Genomic DNA, 16,989 nt, shown 5'->3' with positions numbered 1-16,989 from the left:
CCTTTAATATGAGCTGTTTCAGAAAGAGTAGCATAAATGCCCTCAGTGATATAATTTCTTTTTGTGATGGCCGGGGACCATCTATAAAAAGACAAAAAACAAGGAGGAAAAAAGAAATAGAAAAAAAAATCATGACATTGAATAAGCTTAATGCAATAGTATTAGGATACTACAGAATTCTTTAACAGTTATTATTATATTTATTTATATTAATGCTGTATAATCTCAATTATATCAGAGAATCTAAACATTATTTATAGGTTTTGGCCAGTACAAATTATTTACAAAATGTCAGATTTGGGGGAAAATTACTATTTAAAAATTATATTACTATACATTGATAAATGCATAACCATCAAGTGGTTACATGGATACTTTTTCCAAATTTTATTAACTTAATATGTTGGTTCCCTTTACCCCCTCAAATCCATTTTCGCAATACCTTCTTCCAACCTCAAACCTGTCTTCATTTAAACACTGTCTCTATTTTCAGCCTATGCATTATAAAACATAGCACAGAAAAAGTGGCACTCTATTGTGATTGCTTGTTTTGCAGCTTTTTTCTTCCGTATCAGCTGTGTATACCTAATACATACTAGAGTGGCCACTCAATCAATGCTTATGAATCAAATGAAAATGATAAAATTTATATACACAAATTTCATCCTAACACCTAAATTTCAAAGTAATTCATTGCAAATATTTAATTACCAAAAAATGAGAATATGCAATGATATATGTAACATATATACATATAATAATTAAATTATACCTTGAATGTGTGTAGCTAGAACCATGAAAATCCTTAAACATCAAACTTTTCTTTATGCGACCAGGATTTTTATATAGCTTCGTTATGTTTGAAAACTACCATCCCTTTATGTGTAATTTCTAACATCAAAAACTGAGCAGCAGATGTCTACCTCGCAGAGAAAGTCAACACTCGAACAGTTCACCCACTGGCTCTTGAGAAACTACCAGACCGCTCGCTACGTGGCGCCCCACTCCTGCACTAGGACCAAACACCCGCCCTGCTCACCAGCACCTAGTCTTACTTTTTCTTACAAAATCACCGTCCGTGCGAACGACAGCACCCGTTCAGGAGAGGCACGCCCAGCGGCCCGCAGCGGCACCAGGGGAACGCCCGCCCCGCCCTCCTGCAGCGGTGCCCGGGCGCTGCACGTGGTGTGACCGCCAGGGGGCCGAACGCCCCGCACACTCACTGCCTGGCCATGGCAGGGGACCCACGGAGCCCTCGTCCACCTCCGGGCCGCAGTCCCTTCCTGACCACGGCTCCTCCTCCACCCCAGTTCAGAGTGCCATTACTTGGTGACATTCTTTTACTGATAATTTTGCCACCGCCGAATGAAACTGTACAAGTTTTATATCCTTAATGCATCACTTTTTTTTGCTAGGATAAGGAAATAATAGTGCTTATGTCATAGGATACTTTGTGAGAATTAAATGGGTCAACATATATAAAGAAATCAGAACAGTGCTTGGTCCATTAAATTGTAAACACTTGGTAAATGCTATGTGTAATTACTACGGTCATATATTATACAATGTAAAGAGCAGGTCGCAGGGAACTACACTGATATGTGTGTACTGTGTATATGTATGTAATATGAATTCATATTTTACAGAATATAATACAAATAAATTTATCTTACAAATAAGAAATTGAATGACAAAACAAATCATAAATGATACCATACTATTTATGTAAAATACAGACGCTAAACAATCAATCATTTAGGGACACACACAGAGAGAGCAAAGGAGTCAAGCCCAGTAAACAATAACATGCACTAAGGGTGGGCTCATCGTTGCGGCTGGAGGCGGGAGGAAGATCGCGCGCTGCCACACAGGCTCTTGGTCACGGTCTGTCCCCTACGCTTGGCGTTAACTGATGAGGCTCAGTTTATATTTGCATATGTAATACCACGTTGTGTTCATGATCTATTCGAAATAAATATTTAAGACACCTAAAATGTGAAACACCAATGTACATTTATGAGCAAGAAAAAAACAAGCAGAAGCATAAGCACACGTACTTAGGTCTCTGTCACTAAGAACGCCCACAAGCAGTGACACCAAAGAGAAACAGCTTGCACAGCAAGTACACTTCACACCCAGATCTTGGTTCCAAAAGCCCCACCTACCCAGACAATCCCAGGCACCTTGAAAAAATGGGTGATTCCAGGAGTGGGATAAGGAAAGTATCAGAGGAACCATGGACATCTTGCACCAGAAGGCAAGGAAGTACTAAAAAATTATGGACTGTGGACACTGGTTATAAAAACACAAGAACTCACGTGGATGGGGCTCCTATGGCCAAATCTGAGAAAAACGGAACATAAAAATAAGTAACGATAACTCAGGGGATAGCCTTCGAGCTCCATCCAACCAGTTTTTTAAGCTTCATGAATCAAACACCACCCGCTCATGTGCATACTGCCTACAGTTCGGGGTCTTCTTTCTGTGGGACACAACGGCAGACCTAAGTGTTCGCAACAGAGACTGTAGGGCTCCCTAAGCCTAAAACATCTAGTCTGACCCTCCCCTGGGGAAGCCTACCGACGGGCGGTTTGACATACCGAACAAAACAGAGAGCCATGACATTTATACTAGCAATAAAAAACGAAGAAATATGTAAATGTGGGAGAAAAGGGAGTTATTTCTACAGCAGAAGTCAAAGTAAGGTTAGAAAATATTGCTCCTTGGCAGCATTCACAGTAAAGATCAATTCTGACAAGAGTTATTGATGAAATCAGTAAGGGAAAGTTTTTTTAAAAACAAGACATTTATGTATTTCAAAGTATTTTCCAAATAAATACTTATTATTGCAAAAGAGAAAGTAGTGATCTTACAATTAAGAAACTAACAAACAAAATAGAAACAGACATAGATACAGAGAACAGACGGACAGCAGTCAGAGGGCAGGGGTTTGTGGGACTCAGTGAAAAAGGTGAAGGGATTAAGAAAAAAATAAGACACAGACAACAGCATGGTGATTGCCAGAGGGAAAGGGGTGGGGGAGGCAGAAGAGGGGAAAGGGGTGAGAGATGGTGATGGAAGGAGACTTGACTCTTGGGGGTAAACATACAATACAGTATATAGATGACGTATTATAGAATTGTACACCCGAAATTTACATATTATTATTAACCAATGTCACCCCAATAAGTTCAATAAAAATTTTAAAAGAAAAAAGAACCCTGGTAGACACAGCCTTAATCAAATGATCATAATTAACATCAGTAGCAATAAGACAACTCGGCATCAGGTGCCTCCTACCACGGGCACAATGGGAAAGGAGAGCACGACTTCTGCGCGATTCTTCCCAAAAGCGAAAAGACCTGAATTTTCATGAGCAGAAATCAAAGAGATCCAAATTAAAGGGCATTCTAAAAAGGAACTTGCCTATATTCTTCAAAAATGTCAAGGAAATACTAAAATAACTATTCCACATCAAAGACTATTAAAATGACAAGGCAACTAACAGCAATAAAAGAACCTCAACTGAGAATTGGGAGAAAATAATTTTTTTCTCTAGAAAGGATATTATTAGGATAATTGATGAAATTTCAATGGGGTCTTGGATTAGAAGATAGTATGGTATTAATGTCAATTACCTGATTTTATGGTTGCATCTAAGACAGTGTCCTTATGTTTCAGGAAATAAACAGCAGGGTATTCAAGGGTAATAGGGCATCATACATACAATTTATTCTCAAATGACTCAGAAAAAAATGTGCATATGTATATGTGTGTTTATATTTACATAAAAGTAGAGAATGATAAAGTCTATGTGGTAAAGTATAAAATATTGGGAAACATGGTAGGGTATATGAAAATTCCCTATACAATTGTTACAAATTTTCTATAAATTAGAACTTAATTTTCAGAACTAGAAGTATGTGTAAATGTATGATTTGCTTAGAGTAAAACAAACAGACAAACAAACAAAAAACCCAAAACTATCAGACGTAGTGTTTTAAAACAGGGGCTCTGAGTCACATAAACGTGACTCAAATTTTAGTGTAGTCATCTGAAAAATGGGAGTGGTGTTACCAAAATAGTTATATTTAGATATAATCATATGTGTATGTCTATGTAATTACATTGCATATAAATGACTAAACAAAATTACCATGTACAACAGAATGCTTAGCATAGATTCCAACTCACAATGAGCATTCAGTAAATTTTAGGCATTAAGTTTAAAAGCAATAGAAAAACCCATAAATGACAGAATAGTATATTCTGTCTGAGTGCAAATAACACAATTTTAAAGTCCCATCAATTAACGAGAGTAAAGTAAGCAAATGAATATTAAAACAGTGAAAGGCTGTTTTCCCCTATTAAAGAGATTTGTTTGAAACAGTACTTTGCAATGATACTGTGAGTATGCTGAGACATGCACTCCTATCATACTATTGGTAAAATGGAACCTGGTACAGCATTTCTGAAGAAAACTAACAATGTTTATCACGAGAACCCTTTCTCAGTAATTCTCAACAAATGAAAGATGGAGGTAAATTATTATATACAATGAACTCAATCATTGTTTGTAGATTTGATTATTTATAGAATCAAAACTTTAGAAATATGTAAATGGTACACCCTCTTAGAATACTACGTAGAGTCAATGGAAAAAAACATGAAAAAAAAATCAAGAAAATCTCAGTTCTCCAAGAGTTTAAGTATTTCACGTATTTATGCAATGAGAAACAGTTGAACACCACACACCAAACTTGTTAACAGCCTATTCCTCAGCTTGGGGTTATAAATAATTTTTTTCTTCTTTATTATTTTATTTTCTATGATGAGCATGTATTCTTATATAATTAGGAAGGAAAACTGACAATATATTTTAAACCACACTATGCCATGGAAAATTAGCTTCTACTATACATGGAAGAAAGGGAGAAGGATGGGAAACAAATTTTAAAAAGGCAACAATTTCAAAATGTTGAAACAACTGTATTAAAACTCACGGGTCATGACCAGTTATCACTGATCTGTTTTTAATATATGAATGAATATATCTTCCTGATTTACAACAAGCATAGAGGCTAAAAGGCAGAAAATTATTTCATTTACTTGTCTTTATTCCAAAAGTAATTGAATACTGCAACGCTACCTATAAACTTCCTTACCACAAAAAATCCTCACTATGCCAGTTAACTTATATAAAAAGGGACACAGCCCAGTGACACTTCCGCAGCCAGGCGCCCCCGACCTCGGCAGCAGCACTGGGAACACAGGGTGGCCGCAGCGCAGCCCGGCGCGCGGCGCCCTTACCTAGTCCTTGAGGGGCGATGCCGCTGCTGTCAGCAGGGTTGATGACCCAGTAGTAGTATTTCAACGTGTGCATTAGCTGGAGCACTGTTCCTACTCTGCGTATGGTGGTGTAAATGGTAGCAGTGCCAATGAATTCAGCAGACAAATACGTGTACAGAGAGAGCTGAACCTAATACAAAACATTAACAGAGCATTAAAATAAAATGTTTCAAGTGTTTATATTATACATTACACATTCTATTCTAACTTCAATAAAAATTAGTGAAGGCCAAGAAAGTACCATATATTATGAGGTTAAAAATAACTATTAAATATTATTTATATTAAAGAATCATCTTCAATGAACACATTCTAATAACATTTAATAAAGGTATTACAATCGCTAGTAACTGTGAAGTGATTTTAAGTAATTCAATAATGTCATTGATGGTCTCTGAAAGGATGACCCGACTGTTTAAAGAGCCACCCGGACCGCGGCCCTTAGCCCCTCCAGCACATCCCAGCGGTCCAGGGGAACCATGCCAACGGCAGACCGGCGCCACCGTGTTTGCAGAAAATACAAAATTTTGCCATCTGTCTTAAAAATTCACACAATTTCAAAATTTCTTAACCCACTGCCACAATATCAGAATCTAACCATGTAAGTAGAAAGTGACTCTTCAAACACCTCACTGAAATAGTGAACAAACTTCAGATTTGAGACTAGCACTATAATGAACATCATCAACTATAATAAAAGTCAGAACTTAAACATTACTTAAACAAAGTTATGTGAAAGGTTTGACAACTGCAGAAGGCAGCTCAAATTCATGAAAAATGTTCCTCATCATTAATTTCCACTAGACTATAACAGGGCTAAATTCAGGTATGCACAATCCTAAAAGCGTTATGGTGATATCTAGAAAAAAAAATTACGTATATATTCATTTTAAAACAAATAATATTCATATATCATGATATAAATTCTATATTTACAATACAAGCAATTTTCTAGTCACCACAACCACAATTATCATACTACTATGGATTACTGGTTATTTTCTCTATTCTCAGTCTTTTAACAATTAGTGTACCAATTCTTTCTCTCGGAAGAAAAGTATGAATTACGTCTAATGACTTTGGAATGCAGTTATTACATCAAGCTTAATTTTAACTAGAGTTTCCCTTATTTTAGTATTTCCGTATTTAATATTTTGATTTCTGATCCTATTTAATCAACACAGCTTCATACTGACTATTAGATAAGCCCAAAGTCCCCAATGTTTTCTACTGAATCACTCAGATCCAATAACCATCCCTTATCACATCCCGCTCAAACAACGCAAGTGAGTGAGCGCCCACCTTCGCAGGGGTGTGTATCCAGATGGCTGGGTTGAACAAAATGTGGTCGCAGAGCTGCTTCAGCAAAGGGGCTCCGTGGGCCAGGCCGTCCAGGTACTTGGCGAAGGACAGAAACTGCTCCAGGACGGCGCGGGTCATGTGGACGCGGGAGGACTGCGGGAAGAAGGGAGACAGTCCTTTTCGAACCGCGCCGGTCAGAGGGAAGACTGCTGGCTTAACATATGTGCCCATTAACTTTTCACATGTGACCCCTGGTACTTTAAACATAAAATTAAAAAAAACTTTACATATCCTTTGGTATTCAAAATTTAATTAGATTTTGAAATTTAGAATTTTAAGCTAATTCTCTGACAGTTGTTATCTGAAGCTCTTTTCAGGACAACTGCAGAGAAATGTCTCAGTTTAAAAAATGCTACATTTAACTCAAGCTAAAAGAAAAATGATGTTACAAGTAGCAAATGGTTTTACCCCATTTTGGTACAAATCCATGAACAAGAGAAGATCTTAAACAAAATTAAAATGGACCAAATTTTGTATCATGAAAATACACACACACATTCCAAAAAAAGAAAGAAAATAGGAAAGAGAAGTGCTTTCGCTAGCTCCAAACCGAAGGGAGAATGAACTGATCCTACCATTCCACTGAATCCTTTCTTCAAAAAGTTACAAATGAGGTGCACTTTGACAAATGCAATGCATCTTGCTTCCCATAAGCTTTTTTGACCTATCCAGAGCATTTGGAAAAGCAGATCTTGTTTTCTTGAAAATACTGCCCTCCTTCAGCATTCTCGCCTCCTCAGATCCTCTTCAGTGTCCGTCGCTGGAGAGACGGGACCGCTGCACAGGACCGAGCCGGTCCCCTCGCCCCGTGCACAGCCTCCCTCTGCACGGGCCGGGCTTCACCAGCTTCCCGTCACACGGCCTCTACGCCGGGCACGCCCACCACCAACTCTGAGCTGCCATTGCCATTACGGAACCTACTGCCAACAGCGTTCAGATAAGTGAGAGATATTCCTCGATTCAAGCCCATCCTTGAAGCTCCACTGTCCAGCAGAGCAGCCACAAGCCACTCACGGCTACCGAGACCTTGGAATGTGTCTAGTGCCAAGTGACAGCTGCTATGAGTATGTACACCCTGATTTTGAAGATCCAGGATGAAAAAGATAATGCAACATACCTATTATTCTTTTACTTATTGAGCATATGCTGAAGTGGTAATATTTTGTATATACTAGGTTAAATAAAATATTAAAATTAATTTCACCAGTTACTTTTTACAGGAGAATTTTAAACAGCATGTGAAGTTTATATTTTAATTGGACGACATGTCCCTTGAGTATAATTTCAGTGGAAAGTTTTATATAGAAAAAGGTGTTCATACAAACTAATAATTGAACTCAAATGTCAAAAAACCTAACTTCCTACAAAGATCTCCTCCTCTTCCTCATCTAGGGCTCAGGTCCGCAGCCCTGCCGGCCTCCCCAGGGGGAGGGGTCACCTCCCACCCACTCCGCCCTAAGGCACAGGCCACAGGACACCCCGTTCTCCATCACCCACTGACTAAAGTCCGAGGACCAGCCAGTGATCATTAAGGTGTAAGATTACCGCCATCCACCACGCCCACAACAGACAACTCAGATCTGACTTAAGCACGCCATCTGTTGTCACACTTCTCCAAAGGAGGCACAGGCTCAAAAGATCACACGAATGCAAGGCGCCAACAACAACGTGTGAGTGAGGGGACAATGAGGAACAGTGAAGGCTGCTCACGGTATCTAAGGGGAAGAATCAAAGCCAAAAAACTTCTCACTGAGCCAAGCAAAACATTTCTTCCGCCCAATTTCACCAGCCCAACACCAATCTGTGTCACCTGCTCCCTCTGCCGCTCTCCCTCACCTTGCAGCCCCCACACCCGCCTCCCTGGCCGTGCAGGCAGAACACGATACTTTTACATTTGACCATTCAAAACACATGTGTTGAATAGTTGCTATTTTCTAGGCACTCTTCTCGGCACTGTGGAAAAACAGTGAATGAAATTTTTTAGAAAAACCAAAACGCTGCCCTCAAAGAACTTACACTCTAAGGGAAAAGAAGGCAGGGGTATGTAACAAAATAAGAAAGTAAAATGTGTAGCACGCTGAACGTTTGTACGTGCATGAAGCAGCGTGGAACGGATGGGACACCCGCAGCCGGGCTGCTGAAGGCGGGCAGCACTGTGCAGGCGGCATCTCGCCGCCTGTGAGAGCGGTCCCACCAGCAAGGACTCTGGGTCAGCGGGCTCGCACGTGGACAACACACCGACGGGGAGGGGATAAGCAACAATTCTCCAAAACCCACAGCGAGCCTCAGAGCCTAACTCTGCATGAGGATTTTTTAAAGAAGATAAAGAAAATGGTCCAAACAAATAACATCTTTATGAAAGAGGGGAGGGGGACAAAACAAATAAATATTTGAGTAAAAACAAAACTGCAGAGATTGGGCCCTCATTTTAAAGGAACTTTAATTAAAAAAGAATACTTTTAAATTCTAAAATATTGTTCATGAATTGACGAATAAAATTAGGTAAAAAATCAAGAGTTATAAAGCTTCAGCCACTCCTTCCTTCACTAGTTATCATTTCACATAGCTTACCTTATACGTTCTATTTTTATTTGCTAATAATAGCTTCCAGAACGTAAGTGTTTTGGCAAAATAAAATAAAATAAAATAAAATACCTTAAACGTTTTTCATGGAACAGTCTAAATATGATGACTTCAGAGAGCTTCTCATCAGACCACCTTCCTCGATAACTAACAGCGTCTCAAACAAGGAGAGGAAGCTGAGACCACCGCTACCTTGTTACTCACTGACCATAAAACAGAAATGGAATCTTTATTGTCCATACGACTCACCTGGCAGCTGACTTAAAAAAAACAAGAGCGTGAGTGCTCATCTGAGAAGGCCAAAAAGCACAGTCTTTGTAGGTAATCAAGCATACAAGCGCATATCATTTATTTAAGTGAACAAATATCTAAGTGGCCAGGCACTCTTTTAGGTGCTGAAGATGTAGCGGTAAGGTGAGAAAAAAGATACTGTCCCTGCCCTCATGAATCTGCAGCGTACACCCCAATGAAAGGAGTCAGGAATCACATCATGATTTGAAGCGCGTCAGAGCGGCACTGCACCCGGTGGGCAGCGCAGCTGGCCAGAGCGTCCCAAGCAAGAGCGAGCGGGGTGGCCGCCTCTGAGACGGCGGCGTAGGCGTGGGACTCCCCACGCACAGAATGATCACAGCAGCGGGGGGAGAGCGCAGAGCTCCTGAGAGGGGCCCCCGGTCACCGTTTGAGTTTTCACAAGAAAGGCCAAAAGGCCTTTTTATGAAGCAGTGTGGCTGCAAAAGAGAAGGCAAAAGGTGAGACAGAGAATGTTAAAGAGATCCCATCAGAACTAAGAGATTCACAAATTTACTGTAAAAAGGACGAGGCAGTAAGATGTGGCGCATCACAGGGGCGCTAGGCAGAGTGCACGTGAAAAATGAACGGTGGGCCCCCAACAGTGCGGACGAGGCCCGGCCCGAAGGGGCTGCCGGTGGGGCTGGAACGCGGTGGAGGGGCGACTTGGACGCAGCCGCTGGCTCTGAATGTGCTCCGACAGTAAGTGATGGAACGTGCGGAGCGCACGAATTCACTGTGTGCAGAGGGAGGGTCACGCAGGAGTAACATTTTTGGTCTGAAGTACTTGTTGAATGGTGATGATGCTATTAACTAAACGGAGACAGAAGAACAAAAGGTTAGAGAGAAAAAGAAGTAACAATTTGAATACTTTAGGATTTAGGAAGCTTATTAGACACCCAACTGGAGCTGACAATGAGGGTCTAGAAGTCAAAGGAATGTCTGTGGATGGAGATACACTTTTGAGAAGATCTGACACCTACAGAATAATGAGAGCTAAGGCAGTGGTGAACTCAATTAAATTGAAAACAAAGAAGTAAAAAGGTGCCCAGGATTCAGCACCAAGACAGAAGGGAACGAAATAGAAGAAAAGGAGCCCAAGCAGGCAGGAAGAGAAGAAACAAAATACAACTGAAGAAGGCATTTCAAGGAAACAACATTCAACGGAAATGCTGTGAAAAGGCCAAAGGAGATGGTATGGTGCCCGAGAGCGGTGCGGGAGGCATGAGCAGGAAGGCTCCTGGGGACGCACGGGCGCCTCGGGACGAGGAGCGATGTGGCCTGGCTGGAGTGCGCAGGGATCGGGTTCCAGGAATGTAAGAATGGCCTCACATTTAAAAATCAGTGTCATTCACCCTGAACTAATAATGTAGAATCATCATAATGATACCATCTCAAATAATGCAGAAAAAACATTTGATAAAATTCAACACCTATAATAAAGAAAACCCAGCAAACTTGGAACACTTTCTTAATTTGATTAAGAAGTCTACAAAGTGTAACCAACAGCATCTATCTCGCTCCGTGGATAACACTGAAAGCTTTGCCTGCGAAACCTCAAACGAGACAGGGGTGCCGCCACCAGGCTTCCACTCAGCACCCAGACACTGGTCCTGAGAGCGCACAGCAAGCCAAGGGGGGAAATATACAAAGAATAAGTATTAGAAAGAAAAAAACTGTCATTCTCAGACATATGAGAATAGCAAAATAGAGAAAATATTCTGAAAAATCTACAAACTTCTAGATTTGAGAGGAATAGCAAAATCGGTATATAAAATATCAATATAAATACCAATTATATTTCTATGTACCAGTGACAAATAAAAAATGTTTATAAAACCTAAAATATCTAGAGGGAAAAACAGCAAAAAAGAAAGCTTTCTATACAGAACACTTCCAAAGAGACCTAAATAAGTAGAATGATTTACTAAGTGTATGACTTGAAAGATTCAATATAAAACGGCAATATAATACAATACAAATCCTAGGATTTTTTTTTCTTTGGTGAAAATCAGAAAGCCGGCGCCTACAGCGCGGAGGCACAAGAGCGGCCACGGCAGCTCTGCAGGCCCGGGAAGCCGGACGCGCCTCAGAGACGGGGGAGGGGGCCCGACAGGCGAGGCTCTGAGAAAGGTTCCACGGACATGGGTAGCCCGGCCAGAGAGAGAGAGAGTCATAAGTAAATAAATTGTGACACTTATTCTTTATACCACACACGAAATTCAATTGAAATTTTAAATATAGCATAAATATAAATGTGAAAAGTAAAACACAATTTTGAGTCTCGTAGTTTTGGCATAGGTAAGAATCCAAAATGGGCTAAGCATACAAGAAAATGAAAACTTGACCTATGTTAAATTAAGGATTTTTGTTCATTAAAAAACACCAGTAAGAAAATGAAAAGGCAAGTCACAAAGGAAAAGATATTTTCGATACATAACCAACAAAGGATTCATATCCAGGGTATATATAGAAGTTCCACAAATGAGTAAGAAAATGACAGACAATCCAAATGCAAAAGAGCAAATACTACAGGTTTTAATGATAGAAGATAACCAAAAAGACAATGTATGAAAATGCTTAATTTGTCATCAGGGAAATGCAAATAACACAAATTGATCTACCAAATGAAAGACTATTTTTGTAAATCATATCTCTAATAAAGAAATAGTATATAGAATAAAAAGAAACCCGCAATTCAATAATAAAAAGAAAATAGGTCCAATTATTTAAAATTGGCAAAAGTTCTAAATAGACACTTTTCAAAAAATATACAAGTAGGCAACATGCACATGAAAAGATGCTCAATATCAGGAGACATCATATAAATGCAAAAAAAAAAAAAGCAATATGCTGTTTTACACCTACTACAATGGTTAGAATAAAAAAGACAAACAACAGCAAGTGCTAGCAAAGATGTGAATGTGAAATGCTGGAGCTACTTTGGAAAAGTCTGGCAGTTTCTTAAAGAATTAAACATAAAGGTACAATAGGACACAGCAAATCAATTCATAGATATTTATCCAAGAGAAATAAAAACATATGTCTACACACAAACTTGCACATGACCATTCACAGTGCATTATTCATAGTAGCCAAAAGAAAGAAACATGACAAATGTCCACTGAAAGATGAACAGAAAAACAAAAGTAGTGAACACATACAATGGACCGTTATTATTGAGCCATTGAAAGGAATGAAGTTCTGATATATGCTACTAAACGAATGAATCTTATAAACACTGTGCTTCATGAAATAAGCCCGATAAAAAAGGACAACTATTATGATTCCACTTATATGAAATATCTAGAATACACAAGATCACAGAGACAAAAGTAGATTACAGACTGCCTAGGAGTGGGGGTCTTGGAGGGAACAGGGAACTTGACAAAGGACATAAGCACTTCACCGAAGAAAACCAATAGGTGTCCAGCAAGTATGTATAAAAACATGACCAGTCTTATTCAAAATCTAAAAATTGCAAATACCACGGTGAGAAAATATTTATATTCACTAAATTGACTGTATAATATAAGGACACTAATCCTGAGAAAGGAAGAACTAAGTAAGTCTCCTTATTTGATTTGTAGTCTTTTCACAATATTTCTAATTTCAAGCTAAGCTTTAAGTGTAAAAAAGGCTCACTTTAGAATTCTGCTGACGCGTCATCAGCAAATAGGTGGCGAGTGCACTGAAGGGGCGTTCTGAGCGTGGGCGCGTCATGCGCAGCAATGAAGCAAAGGCATTTCGTAGGGTCATATTCACACAGCATGTAATTCTACACCAATCTACTAAGCAATTCTTAATTTTCTGAATATATGAAAACAGTTTTTGATAATTAAAAAAGAAAAAGAAATTTAAAAAATTTTTAGTTTCAATTTACACTAAGAATTTCTTAATTACATAAAGCTCTAACACCCAAATTAGTTCAGTGTCTACACTTACAGCTGGGTGCATAATATAAAAATGTTTGTGAATTAGCGCAAAATATAGCCTCTGTACAGTCAATGGAGAGGATACTACAGAAATAACAGAATCCGTGACTGTCAGTTGTCCTCTTTGAAGGTCACAGAACGAAACCATCATTATAGATCACTTACCTTTTCCAGTAAGTAGCCAATGACTAAAAAGCCTTTTCCACCCAGCATCTGTTCTTGCATGGCTACCGAACTTTTAAGTAGTTCAACCAGGAATGCCAAAAGAGTAGCACTGCATGTAAAGTACAGATAATTCCATTATGTAATCATCAAACGCTGATTAGGAACATACTGTTCACGTTCAGTATTTTATTATTCCAAAACATAAAAACTAAATCCAAAGTTAGCCTCTATTTTGCTGACAACTATTATACCTTTTATTTTGCAATAGTATATTTTCTCACCAAGCATGAGAAAACTAGTGTTATCTATTTAAAATTAAATATCATAAAACACATTACTGTGTGGATTTTTTAATATTACAAGGCAAAACATCTAAGTTTACTTACACACATACATATTCCCTGCTTCAAGTAAATCTAACATGAGAAGCACACCCACAAATATGTCACTTCATTATATTAAAGACTTTATCATATTATTTCTTGGAAGAACATGCTATCTTAGAGAATTTTCAATATGTATACAAGATTGCTTTGGAAGAACACACCAACTTTTTAAACAAACTTTTCATTTAGACCTATTTTTCAAAAACAACTTATATTTTTGAAAAAATATCCAGAGAAATATGCAACATGTTAGTTATGTCCATATATGCCCTCAGGAAAAGTTCATGAGAGCAGAGAAAATAAATGATTGATGTAGTATTAAAATGAAAAGTGACAGTAACACAATAACACATAAAAGCACACACGGATATGTGCCAGACAAAAGTAAAATGCCTGACATGGCAATTCAATGAAGAAACAAAGAAAAATAAATGATTGCACTGAATTAAGCTCTGGCAATACTGCACTTCACAAAGTTACACAGAACAATTTTCAACCAGAAGCACTGATACATGACAGCATTCCTAGTTATAGCCTTACCATAGTTTAAAACAATAAATGACTATAAGCCAGACCTTACCAGCAATTAAAATAATATGTTTACAGTGCTTTATAAGGTATCCTAAATTGTCTATTTATAGTCACATGAATGGGTAAAGCCTCAAATTTCTAAATATACTTTAATACACAAGTATTCATTCCTACAAGAAATGAAGAAAATTTGCTAATGTGAAGAACTTGAAATTTTTTAAGGCCCCAAGATAATTAAAACTTATTCTAGCTCTTCTGGTTTCTATAAAAATGACAACACATTTCTCTGACAATGTGGCTATTACTGTTCAAATCAAGAATATAATTATAAAAATAATTAGCTACCAAATTATCATTATTGTAAAAATCAATAGTTTAATAGATTACATTTCAGCTAGAAAAAATATAGTATATTTGTAAATAAAATACTCATTACAGGAAATTAAAATTCAATTACATTACCTGGACCTATTACCTTTAAACCACAAAAACAAGTAAAAACAAGTATTACAAATCAATGACATTCTTTTACTTTGTCCTAAAAATCACAGGCAGACATTTACAGGAAAAACACAAATACCAAGGAATTCCTTGGGATTTTTTTAACTGTTTCTGTAAAAAAGAACAGCTATTAAAAACAATCTAGTCCATTTTAAATGAATGGTATCAATAGTCAAAGCCACCTCACCCACAACTGTGTTAAGTGCTATCACACGTGATACTTCTGTCTGGATGTCTGAGAAGAAAGAAGACGGCTACTGTACAGAGATCACACACTTTCCTGGTCTGCACGTGCCCGTCTGGCCTGCACCAGAGGCAGTGGTTTAGGAAGAAAGAAGACCCGAATCCTAAACAGCAGCCCTGTCGAAAAGCCCAGGAAAGCGTCACGGCAGTCCCTACGGCCCATGAAAAGATTCAAGAGGTGCGTCTCACCGTCAGTCACCCTCCTCTGCAGAGCCACAGACATTACAAGGATGCCATAGATTTTTTTTGTTTTTGGTTGGAAAGACAACTCTTTCTCAAACACCTAATGAATTAACTCAGACTTCTAAACACAGTGGAGTTTCATTACAAAATCAGAAATATTAATTTTATTATTCCAAAATCTTAACACATGACTAGGCTATCCATATAATTAATTGCACTTCAATTTTAACTGTGACAACAATTGAAAAGTCAAATTCATTCACTAACAAAAGTATTATTAATTTATACCTAAAACCCAACGCAATAGTAATACCATATCTTTTTAGGATCTTTAAAATAGGTATATTTGACATGGTAGACGTAATAATGAATAGATGGCTATCTTCGAAGAAGTACATTTTCAAACATAATTTAACAAACTTACCAGTAACTAAAATGCATCGGATTGCTGCAGGGCTCACAATAAACTTGCAAAATTCTGTGCACTGCCATACAAAATTTCTCTCCATTCTTGCCTATTTCCAACTCCCCTAGATACAAAGGCAAATATAAAGGATACTTCAGCCCATTCCTATATCTCCTACATGCCACTCCCTGTCTAGACACATCAGTTATTGTGCAGAGGGTCGAGATACATAGGGTAAATCACAGGCAGGCGTCTGTGTCAGCCAGAACTAGCACACGCAACAGAGAACATTCTCTTGAAAAGTATAGCAATACCTGAAACAAATGCTCACAGGAATTTTTACTTGATAGGCAGAAAGTGTGCTGATTTTTAACTCATGAAGTAAAACTCCTAAACTTTTCAATAGACATTGTAACATATGTTCCATAAGTAGCAATTCTATTTCAGAAACAGTTATTGGTTTTTAATTCTGTGTCCTTTTAAGGAAAATGACACTAATAATCTATAGGGTTATTTCTTAAAAATAATTACCATCTTCCAATGCTTAATAAACTTCAATTAAATTAGGAAATAATATTTATTTCAAGTGTCATACTTATAAAAGTCTAGATCTCAGGAAAACTAAAGAAAATAGTATAATAGTACCTTAATGACTTAGTGTATTTATTAGTTTCTCCAAACTCTCTGGTCCATATTATTAAAGAAAACCATGTCAGTTCTGGCCCACAAATACCTGGAAATTTTAATAACTACACATGAATATGACTAAATTGTTTCTAATAAAAATGCATACTACATTTAGGGTCCATTAAAATTTATATAAATATAGATTTTTACTTGATTTTAATATTACTTTATCCATTCTACTTTGTCCATTATTTTTTAAAATAGCTATGTAGATAAATCATGTAAATTTAACAAGTTTTATTATTTGAGGTACTTTATTATTTAAAGATGAAATATATCATATAGACCTAATTAATAACTGAAATGATTAATATTGAATTTATAACCTAAGCTCAGATCAAAACCAGTTATTAGAATACAGAAACGGGCT

General features: G+C 37.8%; 1 protein-coding gene across 3 annotated transcripts in view; it reads right to left on the bottom strand.

Moving 5' to 3' along the window:
• Positions 1 to 16,989, bottom strand: part of NBEA (neurobeachin) — a 482,091-nt gene that overhangs the window by 391,893 nt on the left and 73,209 nt on the right. For all 3 annotated transcript variants that reach the window (XM_054586547.1, XM_054586549.1, XM_054586548.1), the window contains exons 11-14: positions 13,683 to 13,791; positions 6,652 to 6,804; positions 5,311 to 5,479; positions 2 to 81 (exon numbers count right to left, since the gene is read on the bottom strand). In XM_054586547.1, the coding sequence (XP_054442522.1) occupies positions 2 to 81; positions 5,311 to 5,479; positions 6,652 to 6,804; positions 13,683 to 13,791 (511 nt within the window). The remainder of the gene's footprint in view (position 1; positions 82 to 5,310; positions 5,480 to 6,651; positions 6,805 to 13,682; positions 13,792 to 16,989) is intronic.

The sequence above is a fragment of the Pteronotus mesoamericanus genome, unplaced genomic scaffold, assembly GCF_021234165.1.
Source record: "Pteronotus mesoamericanus isolate MK-2021 breed Mesoamerican mustached bat unplaced genomic scaffold, CSHL_Meso_final contig_94, whole genome shotgun sequence".
NCBI lineage: Eukaryota > Metazoa > Chordata > Mammalia > Chiroptera > Mormoopidae > Pteronotus > Pteronotus mesoamericanus.
Note: the sequence above shows the minus strand (reverse complement) of the source record. Positions and strands in the feature narration are given on the sequence as shown.